The sequence below is a fragment of the Leopardus geoffroyi genome, chromosome D3, assembly GCF_018350155.1.
Source record: "Leopardus geoffroyi isolate Oge1 chromosome D3, O.geoffroyi_Oge1_pat1.0, whole genome shotgun sequence".
Taxonomy (NCBI): domain Eukaryota; kingdom Metazoa; phylum Chordata; class Mammalia; order Carnivora; family Felidae; genus Leopardus; species Leopardus geoffroyi.
The window spans coordinates 93993119-94012555 of record NC_059339.1 but is presented as its reverse complement, the minus strand read 5'-3'; the positions used below and the strand labels follow the sequence as shown (position 1 = coordinate 94012555).

Below are 19437 nucleotides of genomic sequence, written 5' to 3'. Positions count from 1 at the left end.
CGGCAGCTTTATCGTCATAACTCATTCTCCAGCAGAGCTCCTTGGCGCGCTACTGCCGTCGGAAACAGAACCCAACAGCTGTAGCGGATTTCAAACGTTACTAACCGGCTAACACCTTTGACTTACTCTGCCCTTTAAATCACTGCCGTTAGAGCCTCGCTAACTTCTCAGTATAAATCCTTAGTCTGGATTTTATTTAAAGAAAGAGAACTGCAGCAAACAGAAGCACTGGCAGAGAACCGCCCTGAGTCACCAGCCTGGCGAGCACAGCCCCGAGCGGAGCGCAAGCCTGGGTCCCGAGCGGACGCCTACCCGGACGATGACCCCCATCCGCTTGCTCTCTGACGTGAAGGGGAACATCTGCAGGATGCAGTAGGTCTGAATCTGGCCGCTGGGGGTCCTCAGCTGCATGGAGCCCAGGTCTCTGCTGACCAGCGTGAGGCCGACGCTCTCCGTCCACTGCACCAGGGCCACCTGGAGGAGACCAGCGAGACGTGAGGCCACGCGCTACACGTGAAGGGAAGCGACAGGCTGGCGGTCAGGAAGCTCACCGGCAGCGGCAATTCACGACACCTACGCTGTCCGGAACCTTCCTGGGGTGGCAGCCGTGTCAAGTATCGACCCTGGAACAACCACTCTCTGGCTGACGACCTGGCAGTGTGGCCGGGTCCCTCGGTCTCGCTTTCCAGCAAGAAATGCATTACCGATCATTCTTTTGTTGCTCGTTGTGTCTGCGGCTGCCCAGAGGTGGGGGCTTTAAAACCCACACAGGTGCCGGCCTGGGCGCAGAGCGGGCTGTGAGCGACGGGGCCTCCCGAGAGCTCCCGCCCGCCCGCCAGCGCCACGTCCCTGATGGGGCCCTGCTCTCCTTCTAAATGAGAGCCAGACGGGTGACCGAGGACAGCTGGTGCGTCTACTGGAGTACCTGAACTGAGCTCAGCTCTGCCAGCAACCCCTGGGTCAGGAGGAAAATAGACTTGCAAACTGTTCTAACGCTGAAATGACCAAAGTCCCCTGGCACACGGTCATTCCTCAAAAACAGAAGTATTCTTACTGACGGTTCATTATCTAGCATTAAAATGTGAGAATCATAAACAGAAGAGTAATTTTTAAAGCTGATTTATGAACAGTGTTTGTCAGGACAGTGTTTTCTGGGGAAAAAAAATCAGTTTATCTTTAAAAGCCACCTGACAACAGTCATCAGCTAGAACGTGGTCTGCTGGACCCCCCCAGCCCCCGCCCCCCTGCTCGGTGAAGGGCCGTCATTCGCAAGCTGGGGGGCTCGGGCTCCTCCCGTGCCCCCCACCCCTTCCTTCAGGCCTGCGGTTGTACTCACCCACTACAGGCCCAGCATTTACCCCGGGCCAGAGGAGTGCACCCACTCAGTTCTGCCCAGCAAGCAGAGCGTTACCGCTGGGCCCGAGCGTTCCCTGTGAAATCGCGGGGGGACAGGCCGCGATGAGGCCCAGCAGCCCTGGTTCCGAGGCTGGAACGCTCGGGTCGCCCCCACTCCAACTCCTCACCTGGACAACCGTGGCGGCCAGGCCACCGGGCAGGCCGCCGTGCACGCCAAAGCCTATCTGGGGTGTCAGGGTTCCGCCGTCACCCTCCCTCACAGAACGGGAATCCCTTTCAAGGTGAGGTTTCCTAGGTGGCCCCCACACTTCCAACTACAGGAAGATTCCAGCACAACTGCCAACTGAGGGTGAGGGGCTGTTTGCTCCAGTGCGTGCTGGGGAGGCCGCGAGTGGCCGGAGACAGGAAGGTAGGAGAACGTGGAAGTGAAGGGTCGTCTGGGACGGCGCGTGTTCCAGAACACAGCCAAGAGCACGAGTCGCCTGTGCTGTGCTGGCAGGAACTACCGCCGGGCGGCTGGTTCGGGGCACGACGGCCACACTCCACGGGCTGGTCGTAAAGAAATCCCTGACAGACACCAGTGCGTCTCCTTCACGGGGTCGGGGGGTGGGTGGGCTTTACTTCCCCAAATGTTAGGATCTCGTAAAGGAGCCAAACAGACAGGTAGGGGGTAAAATTTCAGGGTAGTAAAGACATACGGTTTAAAATCATTTTTTTTTTTTTTAAATAAGTAGCATAGGTCAATGCACCAGAATTCACGTGGCAGAAATTTTGCATCTTTTACAAAGTCTTTTACAAAGATTACCTGGTAGAGTCAGCCCACAGTGAACGGAACGGAACAATTTCAGAAAAGCGGGATTGGGAGGGAAACGGTAATAACGACCCTGCATTACTGGATCACTTCGCAGATAGTAACGCATTCCTAGAAGAGAGGCCGAGGGCTCAGAGCACCTTTCTCACCCGGGCTCGGCGTCTGAGTGCCAGACACAGGCAGTGACCGTGGTGCCACCTCCTACTCCCAAGGATGGGACACAGAGGTCTCATTCTCGAGCGGACCGAAGGTGGCCTGCCGTGCGCAAGCTGCGCTCCGACGCTGTGGCCCGTCAGCGCCCGGTGCCTGAGGGGAGACTTCCTGCCCCCTTGCCCGGCCCCACTGCCTACACCTGGTCCCCAACCCGCCGCGGGCACAGTCTGCTTGCTGAGACGGGAACGGCTATGTGCGGGGTGCAAACTTCTCCTCCCCGATTTTCCCCTAAAAACACAAGTTCCGTTTAAATTAGTGAAGTCACAGCATTAGCAACAGTACCATGTTACAGATTAGGTCGCCAGCTAGAGAGTCAACGGTGCAGAACTACCATCTTGTGTGAGCAGCACTGCGCAATTGGCTCTGACGTCCAGAAGGAGAACCCGTCCACGCGCCGGCCGGCCCTGCACACAGGCCGTCTCACGGACGCCCCGGGTCGGGGGGCTGCCCCGTGGCGCAGCGGTCACTGCTGGGAAGCGTCCCGCTGAAGGAGAAATTCTGACCTTGAGCCTTTCCTGCTGTGTGTACCTTGACCTTCTCTGTGCCTGGGTCCTTACACAGGGGAGACCCGCTCGCTCTCCCTAACCTCGGATCGAATTCGACAATGTGCCCAACAGGCTAGAGTACTGAATTTAAACTGGTAAGGCAAAACCTAAACCAAGAATAAGTCAGAAGCCCTCAGTGTGAATTACATTTGGGCTGGTCAGACCACGTCTCAAGTGCTGGACTCACTCCTGCTGCCTTTTGGGAGCACGCTGTTGGTGGGAACACCTAGCGTTTTAACTGCTGTGCGCCTGAAGCCCCCACTGCCCACGTGCAACTGATGCTTCTCCCCCTTTTGGAGGAAATAAAGCAAATGAGCAGATGTTTACTTTTGTCTACTTGATGAACTATTTCAGTAAGATCACTGTTCTTCCTTTCCAGAAGGTAAATTATACGAACAGTCACAAAGCGAATGCTTAATGTCTGTCCAATACTGTGAGAGACTGCTGTCTCGACAGGACTTGTTTGTGATTTTCACGTTTTGTTAGTGGAACCTGCCCACCAAAGCCACCGCCAACGGGGTCAGAGGCAGGACAGTATGCTGTGACCCCTCACCTCTGCCGGGAAGTCAATGGAAGGCCAGAACACTGCCCTGCTTAGGGGCAACTGCCTCATCGTGCAGCGAGGACTGTGGGCTCCGTTCCTGGGGGCGGGTGTCCCCACCACGGTAACGGGCCCTGGAGTGGGCTGCACACGGTCTGCACCATCAGTGTGCCTTATGGAGGGGTGCTGGGCTTATGGTCACCCCGACCTCTACAGGGGCAGGAAACAGGTCAGCCATGTGGGGGTCAACCATGTCTGCATGAAAGAGCCCAGTAAAAACCCTGATGCCGAGGCTCAGTGGCCTTCCGGCCCTGGTGGTGCCGTGCACACGTCACACGACACACTGGAAAAGTAAGCACGGTGCACACAACCCTCGGGGCGGGGGCGAGTGGGAGCGCACGGCAGGTCTCTGGGGGACCCCGGCCTGTGCAGCTGTGCCATTATGGGTTCCCTGGTGGATCTTAAACTTTGTCCCTCCGTGGTCACAGCCGGGGCGGGTCTGATAGCCGAGCACAGTCCTCCTGCCAGTGACCACCAAACCGAGGGAGGTTTTGCAGACCCTGCCTGGCAGGAGCCCTGTGCGGACCGCGTGCGGAGCAGGGGTCCAGCAAACGCCAGCACACCCCTCCAGGTGAGTCTCCCCGAGCCCAGCGAGCCCAGCCAGGGCGGGAGCAGGGGCCCCGGGCCACGCAGAGAACGGAAAAGCCGAGTAGTGAGGCCCGGACGTTACGTGGCACTGCCCTGGGTGGAGAATAAAAAGAGGAAAAATAACCTTTGAACTGGATTTGGGATTTCTCACTGCCTTTTAACAATAAGTAGAAGCCATCTGGGAAGGGCACACCTCTGATCCTGGGAAGGCCCCACGTGTCTGAACCCGGGTGACCAGGGGGAAAGGCCGAGGCGGCACAGCCCCACGCCGCAGACCTGAAGGCGGGCGGGCGGGCGGGTCTTCCCGCGGCAGGAAGCGCTCACACGCTCTCGGCTCCTGCCCACAGCAGGGGTGGACCGACTCGGCCCCCCACGCAGTCCATGCACACAGGCTGCCGAGCAAAGGCTTGGTGGTCTCGCCGGCCATACTGGCTGGGGCGGGGCAGCCACGGTGGCCTCCCCGCCACGCTTGTCCACCCCGTGGCCACTCTCCGCTGCAGAGGATGGCAGGGCAGACCCTCCGAGGGCTGGGCGACCCCCAGACTCCCGACCCACACCCTACTGGGCTCAAGTTTGCCAAGATCCTAAAAGCACGCCACGGATAACACGGCACTGATTCAGAGCGCCCCAGAGACACGTGGCCGTCACAGGAGGAGCACGGGGGAGCGTGGGTTCCGCAGCCCACCTCGGGTGGGAGGGGAAGCGCACACTGGACACGCTTTTCCTATAAAACTTCGATATAAACTGCAAATGGCCCCACACTCCCCAGGTGAAGGGCAACCGTGACGTTCTGACCCGTCAAGTGTCTCTTCCTGCCGACGCCCCATCACCTCCTCGGGCCCCCCAGTCGGGACCACAGGCTCTACCGGAGGACTCACACCCGTGTGCCATTCACCGCACGCGTGCCCGCACCACCCGCCTCAGGGAGCGGCTCGTAACCGCGTCACGTCAGTGCAGGTGCCCACACAACTCTTTTTAATCATCATCGTTTCGAGGACTACGTCTCCACGTGACGCCAACCAGGAGTGTGACCCCGTTCACAAGCCAGATGCCTTAATCACCGCCCTGATGCGAGTTGCTCAGTGCAGCGGGAACAGAGGGCCTCGCCCCGGCTTTGAGCTTTCCCACCTCGTCTCAGAGCACACTGGGAGTGCAGGGGACCTGGTCGGATTCATACCAACTCTCTCATTTCTGCAAGAGAGCAGTAGTGTTGATCCAGAAGGCCTCCTAGAAACAGCTTAAATCCAGCGATATTAAATGTAGAAATTAACTAAAATTTCAGAGGCGTTGGCGTTTGGCTCTGTTTTCTTCCTAAAGACACGTAAGCAGTTAAAACACACGTCCTCTTTGAAAGCCTGCAAGCCTCGCCTGCTGTATGAGGGACGGGAGGGGGGGCTACAAGCGTGAGGGCTGGAGACCACAGCCGCACACACACACGTGCACACACACGGTGAGAGTGTTGCATCCACAGCCCTGCTGTGTGGGAATGGCCACCTGGCTTCTGCCCAGGGAGGTGCGGCTACGGACGTGGACACTACACTTGGAACCAACCCATGGACCCCCAGCCTCTGCCCGTCCCAGGTCTGTGCTCAGGGCTGGCTTGGCGAGCCGGCCCGACGCCCCCTCTCCACCATGCTACAGCAGGCCTTCTCTCCTGCCTCCACTGCTCCGGAAGGTTCCCTGGACTGCCTAAGGTGCTGCGTCCTGGCTCCCTCCCCTGTGCTCCTCTGGGTGTACCCACTCTTCTCTGAGTGGCCATCGTGACAACCTACACTTACATGTGTGGGGGTCTGCTTGTTGGTCACGTCCCGCACCCCGACCCACAGCACATCTGGGACTTCCACACCGGAGGCGCTCGTGTGGCCAGCATGGGACGGTCCTCCAGCCACAGAGAGCGGATGGTCTCTTACCCGGAGCGACTTAGGAGTGGAAAGCTGCTGGGGCACCTGACACAGGTGCCAGTGCATAAATGGGGCTGTTCTGAGCACCTGCTTGTGTGAGGCACTCTCCCCAGTTCTGGGAGGAGACTGGTGAGCAACCTCCCCCCCCCCCCAGCATCACCGGGGCTGGGAGCTAAGAAACGACAGTCTCCCTGGAAGTTACCAGTCTGCCTTTAGACCATTTCTTCACCCACAAGACGCCAGTCATCTGAAGGAAGCACCGAGCCTTATTCTTAAGGTCTTATTATTACTGTAAAATGTTTCTTTATTTGGGGGGGTGGGGTGGGGCAGAGAGAGGCAGAGAAAATCCCAAGCAGACTCTGTGCACTCAGTGCAGAGCCCCATGCGGGGCTTGAACCCGTGAACTGTGAGATCATGACCTGAGCTGAAACCAAGAGGTGCTCGCTTAACCGACTGAGCTACCCAGGCATCCCACCTTTACTTTTTGTTGTTAAGTATTAAGTATCATGCTAACGACAGGATTCTTCACACATGCCCCTTATTAGGTTGAACAAATTCTTTTATTTCTAGTTTACTGAGAGATTTTATTAGGAATGGATGTTTGATTTCAGTCAAGAATGTTTTTCCCCCTGAAGCTACTGAAATGATCATACAGATTTTCCCCTTTGTCCTGTAGATAAATTATACTGATTGGGGCGCCTGGGTGGCACAGTCGGTTAAGCGTCCGACTTCAGCTCAGGTCACGATCTCGCGGTCCGTGAGTTCGAGCCCCGCGTCGGGCTCTGGGCTGATGGCTCGGAGCCTGGAGCCTGTTTCCGATTCTGTGTCTCCCTCTCTCTCTGCCCCTCCCCCGTTCATGCTTTGTCTCTCTCTGTCCCAAAAATAAATAAACGTTGAAAAAAAAAATTAAAAAAAAAAAAATTATACTGATTGATTCATCACAGTTGAACCAACCTTGCATTCCTGGAATAAGCCCCACTTGATCATGATGTATTACCTTTTTTATTTGTTGCCAGGCTTTATCCACTCCTACTTTGTAACAGAGTTTTGCGTCTACGTTCATTAAGTGATTACGTTTCCAGTTTCTCATAATGCCTTTGTCTGGTATCAGTATTACTTTACCACCACAGAAGCGTTTCTTCCCCTGTTGTATTCCAGAAGAGTTTGTACAGAATTGGTATTGTTTCCTCTTAAACATTTGGTAGAATTCACCTGAAGCCACCTAGCCCTGGATGTGGAAAGGTGTGTAATTGCAAATGAAATTTCTTGACTAGATACAAGAGCTGTGATGGCTCTGGGTGTTTTCAGTAACGTGAGAGAGCTGGGGGAGGGGAGGAGAAATTACCGATATGTGCATGAGCATACGCCCTGTTCTTTTGCTGTTGCCAACACGGGTACGTGGTTTCTGGGCCCCTGGAGTAGTGCGCTTCACGGGAGTCTCTTCTGCACTGGCAAAAGGCAGATTCATAGAACAGTCTAATGGGATGATGTGCATCTACTTAATTTATTAAGCAACGTATATTGCAACCTTAACACTTAGTGAAATAAACTGTTTAAAAAAATTTTTTTTTAATGTTTATTTATTTTTGAGAGAGGGAGAGACAGAGTGCAAGCTGGGGAGGGGCAGAGAGAGAGGGAAACACAGAATCCGAAGCAGGCTCCAGGCTCCAAGCTGTCAGCACAGAGCCCGATGCGGGGCTCGAACTCACGAGCTGTGAGATCATGACCTGAGCTGAAGTCGGACACTTAACTGACTGAGCCACCCAGGTGCCCCGAAATAAAATGTTTTTAAAACAAATCAGAAACAATATAAGGAACAACAGAAGGATTTTTGATTCTGCAGATTTAGTTTCAGTAGGTTGGGGAGAAATCTAGACATCGGAGGGTGTCAAATGTGTCCAAAGGCGGTCCAGGGCTGATAATGACCAGAACCATCATTCTGGCATTAAAAACAAAACTTCCCTTGGCCTTGGATGAGATGCCAGCATTTTCTGCGCTTACTTCTGTTCACAAATGAGGACACCTCTTTCAGAGAAGATGAAGAGTGTAGGTAAGGCGTTAATAAGTGTGCTCTAAAGTCTAGCTTTAAAATTAGTTGTTTCAATCTGCACGACGTGTTCCTACTTAGGTTCATGATTGAATATTTTTATTGTTGTGGTTTCGTGAACGGGACACTGTCTTCAATGTAACAGGCTGTGGTCGATACAGAAGAGTGTATGGGTTTGTGTATTTTTCTTGGGGTCTCCTGAATCCTTGCCTAGATATACAGTCACACCATGTCTAAGGGGTAATTTTATTTTCTTGTAATAACTGTCATGATTTTTCCCTGCCATGCTGTCTGGATAGAGCATCCGGGACAGACAGTATGAAATGGCATTGATGTTAGCAAACATCTTTGTTTTATCCTTCGCTTGGGAAGGACTGCGCAGTCTATCCGGTGTGACGGTGAGTATTGGTTTGAGACAGGTAGCATGGATCACGTTAAGAAAGATCTGTCTGTTTTCAATGGACTATTGCTGGATTTGGAGAGGAAGCTAGTGTGTCTGTTTTGATCTGGAATGGGTACTGGGTTTTAACTTCAATGCCTTTTTAAAAGTCTCTAATGGAAGTGAGATTATCTAGTGCCTTTCAACTTCTACAGAGCCGTACGGACACATCTCCTAGTCCGTCGTTCTTGTATCCCTGGGGAAGAGGTCACCTGGTCACGGTCATTCAGTAGTACTGTAGCTTTGTTGGCGTTACAGGATTTCTGGATCTTTGTTTATAAGATTTATCTCTGAGTTCCTTTTTTACTGTGTGTATATTTATACTGTGTGTCTTGATCAGATTTTAGAACTTAGGAGTGAGTTGGCCTTATGAAATGACTTAGAAGGCTTTGTACTATTTTCCTTGTTCCAGAAAAGTTTTGGGTGGGATTTATTTTTGGCTTAAAATAACTGGTCCAAAGTGGTTTTGGCAACTTTTTGAATTTTGTTTCTGGTCTACTCAGGTTTTAGGTGTTTTAGACTCCACTTGGCTAATTTATATTTTTCCCAAACATGGTTACTTAACGAGCTTTTCAAAAATATTAGCATTGGGGCTGTTCAATACACTCACAAAAATTCAAGCCTGTTTGTCTGGTATACACTCCTCACGTGCAAATTTTGTGTGTATGCTTAGTCTGCATTCACTGGTATTATTTACTCATTTTGCCAGTCATTTTTCCATTTTACGTAGCTTTGGAATTGATTGCCTTCTCAGCCATTCCTTTTTGTTTTCCTTTCATTTCCTTCGGTTTTGTTTGGTCTTCTGAATTGTTTACTTGGATGCAAGCTCACTTATTTCTTTCTCCTTACGGGTGAGCACAGCCTCCGGCTTGGCTTGCAGGGTGCTCGGCAGGATGCCCTCTGGCAGAAGCGGACTTTCGTCTGCTGACTGCACCTGCTACAGTGCGAGCAGGAGCTGTTCGGTGTCCCCACGGAGGTCACGCCGTGTCCCTGGCCTCTCCTGACCACGGCTTCTCTCGGGTCCTATTCCCTACACTAACAGGACGTACACACAAAGCTGCTGAGGGTGGATAGAAATTGTCAGGTCTCCGGCTCAGAATCTCTCTCAGGAGCAGGTCACGCGCTGCTGCCCGCTATCCCGGTGAGGCCCTCTCCGTGGGCAGAAGCAGGGCACGCGGCTTTCCCTGTTCCCTGGTGGGGGGGGGGGGTGCTCTCGGTGATGGTGTGGGCCACCTAGCACCCCGGCTCCCGTATCCGTGGCCCACAGAACACGAAACCTTCCTGGCACTCAGGTGTGGGCTCCTTAGTAAGAAAGTTTCGGTCTCCACGTGATCTCACCTGGTCGGGCAGCCTTGTCACTACCTGAATAAAACGTGGGGGGTTAGTTTGTCACATCTACCTCGGGTGCTGCCACGTTCCTACGGAAGCGGCTGCTGACGTACTAGGATGTAATCCTGAGAGGTATTCCTCTGATAAGTGAAGAGGGCTCAGAGCTTAGAGGCTCACATTTCAAATTTCTAGGATTACCGAGCTTATAGAAATTTCTAATAATGTGACTACTGACAATAATACAAAGGTAAAGAGACTTGAAACGTGAATATAAAAACTACATTTGGAAGAAGCCTGGGCTAAATGTCAGCCACAGGCTGCTTAGTGACATCCAACCGTTGTCACGGGCAACTTATGAACACATTGTCACCTCCCCATGCTCAGGAGCCAGTACAGGGAAGTATTCCCAGGGTCCTACCGCATGAGAGAAAACAGAATATGAGGCAAGGTCTGATCACTAATTTTTCCCTACGATCCCATTATCCAGAAACTTCTGTGCTATTACTAACGAAAAGCTTGGGGGACATTACTTTTCTCCTCTTGGCAGTTACACACACACCTGGCAGTTCTGCTCAGGGATGCATTTCTTACCAGGCACCTTTGAAATCGTAACCCGATCACTGACCCACACATCTTCCACTGCGGTCCCACCAGCACGCTCATAACCGAATGGAGTCACGAACACAAGAGGCAAGCTGGTCACCTGGAAAAACTGCCCCCAACAGTCACGGCGGGCCGTGCGTGCGCCTTCTCTGCTGCTCCTGAGAGCAGGGCTTCCGACGCTGACCGGGACCTGAGCCCACACGTGCTGCCTAGCACCACAGTCTGTCCCACTGTGAGGAGCACCCGCGACAAAGTGAGTGTAAAACGAGAGCACACCATGCGCGGGACGGCTCGCTTTGGTAAGTCCAAAAGCAGTGCCAGCAAGGAGGCGATATTCTTCTATATTTAAACAATCCACTTGTAGTCTGGCATAAATTTTAGCCGATTCTTACCAAGAAATGTCCAAGTGAGGAGCTAACATCTACACCTGAAAATAATATGCAAACGCAGACCTCGCCTACGTGCAGGATGAGGCCACGGTGCGGACAAGAACATTGCTAGCGAGTAGCTAGTGTTCAGAAGTCAGCAGTCCTTAAAGTCACAGCCGATTGATCTTTTTGGACCAAAAGACACCAGAGCCCTTCAAGGTTTGTGTCACCATATGCCCTGATTGCTTGAGTTGACAACCTTCCAACGCCAAGGCTCTGCCCACTGAGCTCGTACCCGCCAGGACTGCTCGTGACATTCAGGGTCCTGGCTTCCTCTACCTGCACTGGACATAGGACAGCTGGAGGGGGCTGGGTTGCAACTCTGTCCAGGGATTTCCAGGCAACGCCCACTGTTCACTCAGCTGCAATTTGCTCTGCTGACGCTGTAGAGACCAAGCGCCAGGCAAGTGAAACTTTCTACTCTCGTAGAGAAAATGAACTATTGATCACTTATCATAAGGAACAGGACAGGGCATCGGGGCTCCACGGGATGAATACAAGACGAGCTGCTGACACTCCAGCACTGCCACCTGCCGCACCTTACAGTACCACCCACGTTCCACGACCACACGTCGCCACAAGTACTCAGTGACTGCACCTCAGTTTAACATGAGCTGCCCCAGAATGCGATCATTTGTATGAAACATTCACATGTGCACATCTGCAGGGAGGGAAAAGACCCTCTGTTTGCAGGAAAATGGAAAGGAAGGCCGCTTCTGTTGTGAGGAAATGCAACTGTGACGTCAGACTCGGACACAGGAACGTTCGACTTCAGCGCATCCTTTCGAAAGACAAAGAGGACGCGAGAGCCGTGAGGACGCAGGGACCGTGAGGGCGGAGTGCTGATGCAGAATCTGCTACAAAGCTCCCAAGCGATAGCATTGCTTATTAACCACACATGTTGTGATAGGTCAACGCTGAGGTCAGACAGAAACCATCAATTGAGCCATTTCCCTGAACAAAGCTCCAGGGTGCAATATTCTAAGCACTTTATTCAATAAAAAATGCTTTTAAAACGGTGCTTTGGTGATTGGGAACACTGCCATCATCCGTCAACCTAACTGCAGCAAAGTTCAATAAGCTAAATAATGAACCATTTAGATGATTTTCCTTGGGCCTCGGGGATTTGCAAACACTGCATCAATAAAGCTCTTTAAAAATTATGACAAAGTCTATTTTTTCATTTTCAGATTTAAAATCTGTTAGGGATTTTTTTAAGTTATTTAACATGCTGCTACTTCTAATCATTGCTCAATCTCCAAAGTAGAAGGAAAATTGTAAACAAGTAAAAAATTTAATTATAAGATTAGCAGTTCTATTTAGTTCTCGTAATCTTGGAATCAACGAAATCCCTCTCTACTGTGAATTCCTAATTTAAGATTTAAAAAGCGTTAGGACTTAGATAAAAAACCAAAGGTAAAAAACCCTATGTATGTTTTCTTCCTTCCTTCTTTTCCTCCTTTCTTTCTTTTTAGAGAGAGCCAGGAGGGGAGAGAGGTAGCGGTGAGGGAGTGCGGGGGAGGGAGGGAGGGAGGGAGAGAGAGAATCCCAAGCAGGCTCTACGCTCAGCACGGAGCCTGGCGTGGGGCTCGATCCCACGATGCTGGGATCTTGACCTGAGACGAAATCAAGATTCAGATGCTCGACCAACTGAGCCACCCAGGCACCCCAAAAACCCCATGTAGTTTCGGGAAATTCATATTTCTTTTTGGCAGGTATTAAGGTGAAATATGTAATAGAATATTTTTAAAACAAATACAATTTTTCTTGAGAAACATCTGTGGTCTCAGCTTCCTGTGCTTAAGACTGAGAAATAATTCTTCATCCATAATCAAACGGGATTCTCGACAATTTCTAGCATGTTATAATACAGAACACGATGTATTCAAGCCTTTCCTTACGTGAAAAGGAATGTGGTCCATTTCCTTTACAGAGCAGTCACCAGTGGCCTACACTTGTCTCCAAGTGTCCACCGGAACGCTGAGACGGCAACTCATAGATCTTATAAATCTTAGCTATTCATCTTATAGTTTCTCCTACGTTTCCTGTTACCAAATACACATATGCGCGCGTGCACACACACACGCACCCACGCACCAGATTCTTACATCTATGTACAGAATGTAACACTCCCAGTGTTACAGGACGCTGACACCCGGAGGCGGCTGTGCCTGAGGGAGTGGGGGGCCTGGTCCTGCACACACCCGGTCTCCTCCGTACACAACGAGCTACACTCTCGAGCTTCTCGACAACCCACAGCACCGCCGCTAATCCAACATTCACAGCCTGAGCCAATACCCCCAAATGGGAGGGCGGGGTGACACTGTGAGTCACAAAAAGATGCAGTCGGTCATCACAGTTCATTAGGTATCGAAAAGGGAAAGGCTACAAACCCCAGGGCTCTGGTTCCCACTTGATGTCATGGCCTGATATTGCCAGGAGACTGGTTTCTGGATAATTACCAAGGTCTGCTCCCCACACCTCCCTGCACGGCCTGGGCCTCGGGGCCCGGCCGAGATCTGTGCACCCCACATCCGCAGGGGGAGGGGGGGCCCAGCTGAGACTTGTGCACTCCACACCCACGGAAGAGGGGGGGCTCAGCTGAGACCCGTACACCCCATATTTGCAAGTGGAGGGGTCCCGGCTGAGACCCATGCATCCCACACCTGTGGGAGAGAGGGAGGGCCTGGCAGAGACCCGTGCACCCCACATCCGCGGGGGGGGCCCGGCTGAGACCCGTGCACCCCACATCCGCAGGGGGGAGGGGGGCCTGGCTGAGACCCACACACCCGAGAAGGAAGACGAGCGTCCCCGGAGGCACAGTAAGAGCACAGCCTGCCCCCCACACCCCTGCAGCACCGCGTGCCCCGCGCCCAGGATGTGCCAGAGGGTGACCCAGACAGGACACCGTGGAGGTCATGGTTCAGGATCAAGCGGATTTGAGACCCTGCTTTGTCTTCAGCCTTTTTCATTCTTTTCAGTGTAAGAAAACCGAGTAATTCCAAGAGCAACAGAGTTACTGTAAAGCTGTCCAACGGTAACAGTGCTTTGAAACAGTAAGGGCTCCCTTTATCTCGTCCTCATCAACGAGAACCAAGGACGGGGTGCCTGGTGGGCGCAGGCGAAGACGCCCGGGCAGAAGCCGGGGTGTGGCACTCGGGGCACCCGTGGGAGGACCCTGGGGGGAAGGGGTGCGAGGGACGCGGCAGCGGCCACAGGAGGGAGGACGTGCGGGTGTGGGCACAGACCCCAGGAGGGGGCTCCAGGCGTGAGTTTGAGGGCGGAGAGGAGCAGCGGCCCTGGTCTGGGCTTTCCACGGCAAAAGGAAAACAACCCAACTTCTACCTTTTTGGCTGGTTTCTCACCGCCTTTAAGCTCTTACACGAGAAATGATGTGTTGCCCTAATTTCTAACTTAGTTTGTTCTGGTTACTATCAGATAATTTCTTGACTAAATAATCGAAGAAATACCAATGTAACTAAATCCGCAAAAATGAATTTGGTTTCCGGAAAATACAGCAGTGCATAAAGCTTTGTAAAACACCACATCTTTAGGTACTGTTTTCATCATTATGAAGTCACGTCTGTGTTTCCACTGGGGGACCCTTGGAGGGCGCTGCCCAGGAACTGCTCAGACCACTGGCCCACCTGGCTCCTGGCTCGGGCGCTGGCAGCACGCCCTGGGAGGGGCCACGGGAAGACGGCCAGGACCCGGGGGCTCTCAGCCGTGGGTGCACCTTAGCGTGTCCCCAAAATGGAGAAGCGTCCAGCCCCACGAGGCCCACCCAACAATCACCGGTGGAACTGAGCCCGTGCGCAGAAAAAGGCAGATAAACAAAACAGAAAAAAGACAATCGAGGTGTGAGCGCACCTGATGTGCAGACAGGATCAAGGGTGCCGATGTGTCCACCCGTGGCACCCCAGGAGGCCACAGACAAGGGCTGAGGGCACCTCTGGGAATGAGACACGTCAGGACGGTCACAACCCGCCTTCTCCCGCCGCAGGGAGAGGACACAAGCCCCTTGCAGACGTGCCAGCCTGGCCAGGGCTCCTCTGTTCGGCCCCGCCACACAGGCTGCACGGTCCTCTCTGCCCGCGGCCACAAGCTGGCTCAGCCGTTACTCCCGGGACACCTTTGCTAACACTTTAAACTCACCGCTTACCTTGTGACTTCCTGACTGATTTTAATCACTGAAACAGGGTGCAATGGTTCCAGGCTCTGCGGGGTACGTGTGGGAGCACCCGCCACTTCCTGTTCCCGGCTGCACAATGTGGCCCTGAGCGTCCGCGGCCTCACCAGCTCCCTGATGCTGACATCCCGGCAGTAACGCGACACCCAGTTTCCCTGCAGTGATGTTATTACAGTGGAAGGACCCTGCTCTCCTGAAATAACCTCGATAACGAGAATCACCAGGCTCCTCTCTTTAAAACATCAGACTTTTTTAAACAAACTGTGATTTTGGGGCGCCTGGGTGGCTCGTCAGTTGAGCCCCTGACTTCGGCTCAGGTCATGATCTCATGCGCTCAGGTCTGTGAGTTTGGGCCCCAACAGCTCAGAGCCTGGAGCCTGCTTCGGATTCTGTGTCTCCCTCTCTCTCTGCCCCTTCCCCGCTCATGCTCTGTCTCTCTCTCTCTCTCTCTCTCAAAAATAAATAAAGGTTAAAACACCCTGTGATTGGGGGCTATTGTATGATCCAGTTTTAGCAGGTAAAGAAGCTTGTTTGCTTCCACGGTTTGATGACAGAATCATCTCTGAAGAACCCGGAGTAGAAAACAATATGTAAGAGAACTGTGTTTAAAATACACTGGCGGTACAGGAATTGCACAAATTAATTTCACCATCTAAAAATCAAAAAATGATGCAAAGTTAGAAATGACTAATTTACTGCATTTAGGATTTTACTGTTTTGTTTGTCTTCTGCAGAGTTTTGAGACGATTTGCATCCCAATTCTCTTTTGAAATAGATACACTATATCTCAATTCTGGCAAAAAACAAAAACGAAAAACCCAAAAAGCCCTGGAAATTTACTTGGAGGAGAGAGAGGACGATGAGGCAGGAAAGCCCAAGTCTCAGCAGCTTTAGGAAGATGGGACTTGGTCACAAAAGTTCTGGATTCTCTCATGTGCTTTCCGGTAACGGACTTAGACTTTCTGGGAGATGTGGACACACTGAGACCAAGGGCCCATCTTGGAAAGGACCCTGACACCAGGGGCTGCCAGCCGGGAAGAGCCGCGTGGCCCCTGGCCCGTAGCTAAGGCCTGCTAGAACTATGGTAAAGCTCGCCTCTCACCCCATGAGAGAACTCATTCTCACGCCTTCTGCGTCCGACTGAAACCCAAGGTGATGAGTTCTGTACTCTGATTCTCCAAGAGGCCCCGACTGACCTCATCCGGGCTGGCGGCCTGGTAGGTCCGGTTCCCGTCGCTGAAGTCCTGATCTGCCTCGGCGTACTCGGCCTCCCCGCCCACACCGGCTCGGGACTCATACACGGGGCTCACGTTGTGGCACAGCGCGATGGCCTTCACCGCTTCGTGCACTCGACTGCTGACACTTTTTCTGACTTTGGGAGCTGAAGACTGGGCTTTTCTCGGGGGCGTTGAACTGGCATTGTTTCCGCCAGCCTGGGACTGCATCTGGTAAAATACGGAATGTCATAAAGTTGAAAATACAATATAGTTGATGCTGGAGTTATTAGCATATGCTATTTTTATAAGCTAGTTAGCCAGGGATAGGAAAAGCAGCTTGGGGCGCCTGGGTGGCTCGGTCGAGTGTCCAACTCTTGATTTTGGCTCAGGTCATGGGATCGAGCCCCACATTGGGCTCTGTGCTGGGCCTGGAGCCTGCTTGAGATTCTCTCTCTCTCCCTCTACTCCTCTCCCCTGCTCATGTATATGTTCTCAATCTCTCTAAAATAAAATACCAAATAGAAAGAAAAAGAAAGAAAGAAAGAAAGAAAGAAAGAAAGAAAGAAAGAAAGAAAAAGAAAGAAAGAAGAAACAAAGAAAGAAGAAAGGAAGGAAGAAACAAAGAGGAAAGAAAGAAAGAAAGAGGAAAGAAAGAAAGAACAAAGAAAGAAGAAACAAAGAAAGAAGAAGGAAGGAAGGAAGGAAGGAAGGAAGGAAGGAAGGAAGGAGAAACAAAGAAAGAAGAAAGAGACAAAAAAAGAAGGAAGGAAGGAAGGAAGGAAGGAAGGAAGGAAGGAAGGAAGAAAAGAAAGAAACAAAGAAAGAAGGAAGAAAGAAAGAAAGAAGAAAGAAGAAAAGAAAGAAAGAAAGAAAGAAAGAAAGAAAGAAAGAAAGAAAGAAAGGGAGAAAGAAGGAAAGAAAGAAAGAAAGAAAGAAAGAAAGAAAGAAAGAAGAAAGAAACAAAGAAAGAAGAAAGGAAGGAAGGAAGGAAGGAAAGAAGGAAAGTAGCTCGATTTGATTATGTGGTTTGATTCGGATTCCCTTCTACAGAACAGCTATTATTACAGTTGTCATACATACCAAAATATTTGTTTCAATACTTAAAATCTGGGTGTTTCCTTTGACTAGATTCACTTGAGCCACGGCATTAACTTGCTAAGTCCTTAATAACTCATGCTGATCCTCCCTCTAACGATGGGGTTCGCTGAAGAACAAACAGTAGACTTGTAAGTGCTCTCACTTTTCTTTAAAAGTGCCGTATCTCAAGGGGTATAAAGCTAAAAGCAGGAGGAAAATGCTTATGAATCTTCCTTTAGTACGATAAATTAATCCATCTCGTGACAGCCTCTGAAGTTAGGGTCTGATTTCGTGCCTAACAATCATTACACACAATAAACACTGCATTCTGAGGAAGAATGATCCCCGTGTCAGATTTCAAAATCGTGCCCTCTCGAGGTGACTCCCCATTTACACCGTGTTCGGCTCTTGTCGCACTCAGCCGTGTCCGGGGAAGCTCACCTTCGCCAGCGAGGCGGGCGGCTACTCACTGTCCCCCCTCCTGGAGGAGGAGTTGGAGGAGGAAGATGCCCCCCCCCCCCCGCCACCAATAGGACCTCAGACATTCCTCAGTTAAGTTCACAGCCGCTCGTGAGTCCTCCCGAGGCAGTGAGTCTCCCGCTCTTGGACGGCACGTGTAGAGCCACTGAACCATGAACATTCTGCCCATCAAATTACAGGGTCGTCTAATGAAGGGTTTGCCTGTTCGGCACAGCAGCTGGCACTCAGACCCACATCTGCGTGCTTGCTCACATGGCTGCGTCACAGCAGAGCCCACGGCCGACTCCCCCTTATGAATTATGTCATGTTTATTGATGGCTGTATGATTTAATTTCACACAAATGCCATTAAAGATTATGCCCTCCATCACCAAATGCTTCCAGTGGGGAAATACAATCAGATTACGAAAGATCTGTTACCTTACACTGGACCTGGTAGACTATTATCATCTTAATAAAAAGACAGAATCTAAGGAATAAAATCAATTTTACATAAAAAGTACTGTCTAACCAACAGATAGCTAACAAAAAAGATTTTTAAAAGAACTCTTACATGGAAATAAGTATTAAATATTTGTTGTTTTTATACAGTGACTTATCCTTTCTGCTTTTGATTCTTCTAGTAAAATAGCTTATTTGGAGCTATTAAAATCATACTAATGGATAATGTAAATTAGTTATGTTTTTAAAAAAACATGTTCCCCGGTACTATTTCCAACTAGACAAAGATTACTAGAAGAGAAGTCTTTTTTCCTTTTCCTTCTTAGATTTTCCTTCTGTTAATAAATATTCTAGGTTACACAACACTTAGCCACCCAGGTGGCTCAGTCAGTCAAGCGACCAACCCTTGATCTCAGCTCAGGTCATGATCTCGTGGTTCATGAGTTCGAGTCCCGCATAGATCCCCCTGCCTGGGATTCTCTCTCTCTCCCACTCTCTCTGCCCCTCCCCTGCTTGTGCTCTCTCTCTCTCAAAATAAATAAACACTCAGAATACTCTGTCTTGAAATGAGTGATGTCCAACTCAGTAAAGTGTTTGGTTTCCAGTTTGTACATGAGCTTGTGTAAGTGATCAGTACATACGATAAACTTACACGCATCATGGTTCTCATCTGACAGCGTCTTGAAAGTAAAGTATACGATATTCTAGTAAGTGTTACACAAGAAAGAGAAGGTTTTCACAAACTAAACGCAAGGCAGACAGCCCACTGGAATCTGGTCAGAGCAGAAAGCGCTCGGGGCAGGTGTGAGGAAGACAGGTCGGAAGCATGACGGTCAACACAGACGGTCCACAGCCTCCCAGAGGGCCCAGGGGAGCCTGTGGACACGTGAGCCCCTCGTCGTTGGTGGGCGGAAGACTTGGTCCTCTCCCTGACATACCACAGTGGCTGTCACTACGTGGTGACTAAACCCTACCAAAGACTGGCGAGGAGGCAGAGAAGCGGCCTCGGAAGCGGTGACTGGTCCTCCGTGGCGACCGCAGCCTTCAGCGCGAGGACCTTAAAGAGACACCCCAGGGTTGTGAGGTGCGGTTACACAGAATCAGTGGGTCCACACGAGCGCGACACACACTCTACCTGGGAACAGTCTGTGGGAAGGAACCACGCAGCCTGAA

General features: G+C 51.3%; 1 protein-coding gene across 11 annotated transcripts in view; it reads right to left on the bottom strand.

The window, feature by feature from the left end:
- The window catches only part of ATP9B (ATPase phospholipid transporting 9B (putative)), a 254025-nt gene that overhangs the window by 31360 nt on the left and 203228 nt on the right, over positions 1-19437 (bottom strand). For 9 of the 11 annotated variants that reach the window (XM_045457995.1, XM_045458002.1, XM_045457997.1 and 6 more), the window contains 2 exons: positions 16247-16495; positions 313-474 (listed from right to left, as the gene is read on the bottom strand). In XM_045457995.1, the coding sequence (XP_045313951.1) occupies positions 313-474; positions 16247-16495 (411 nt within the window). The remainder of the gene's footprint in view (positions 1-312; positions 475-16246; positions 16496-19437) is intronic. The other 2 variants (XM_045458003.1, XM_045458004.1) reach the window with 1 other exon arrangement.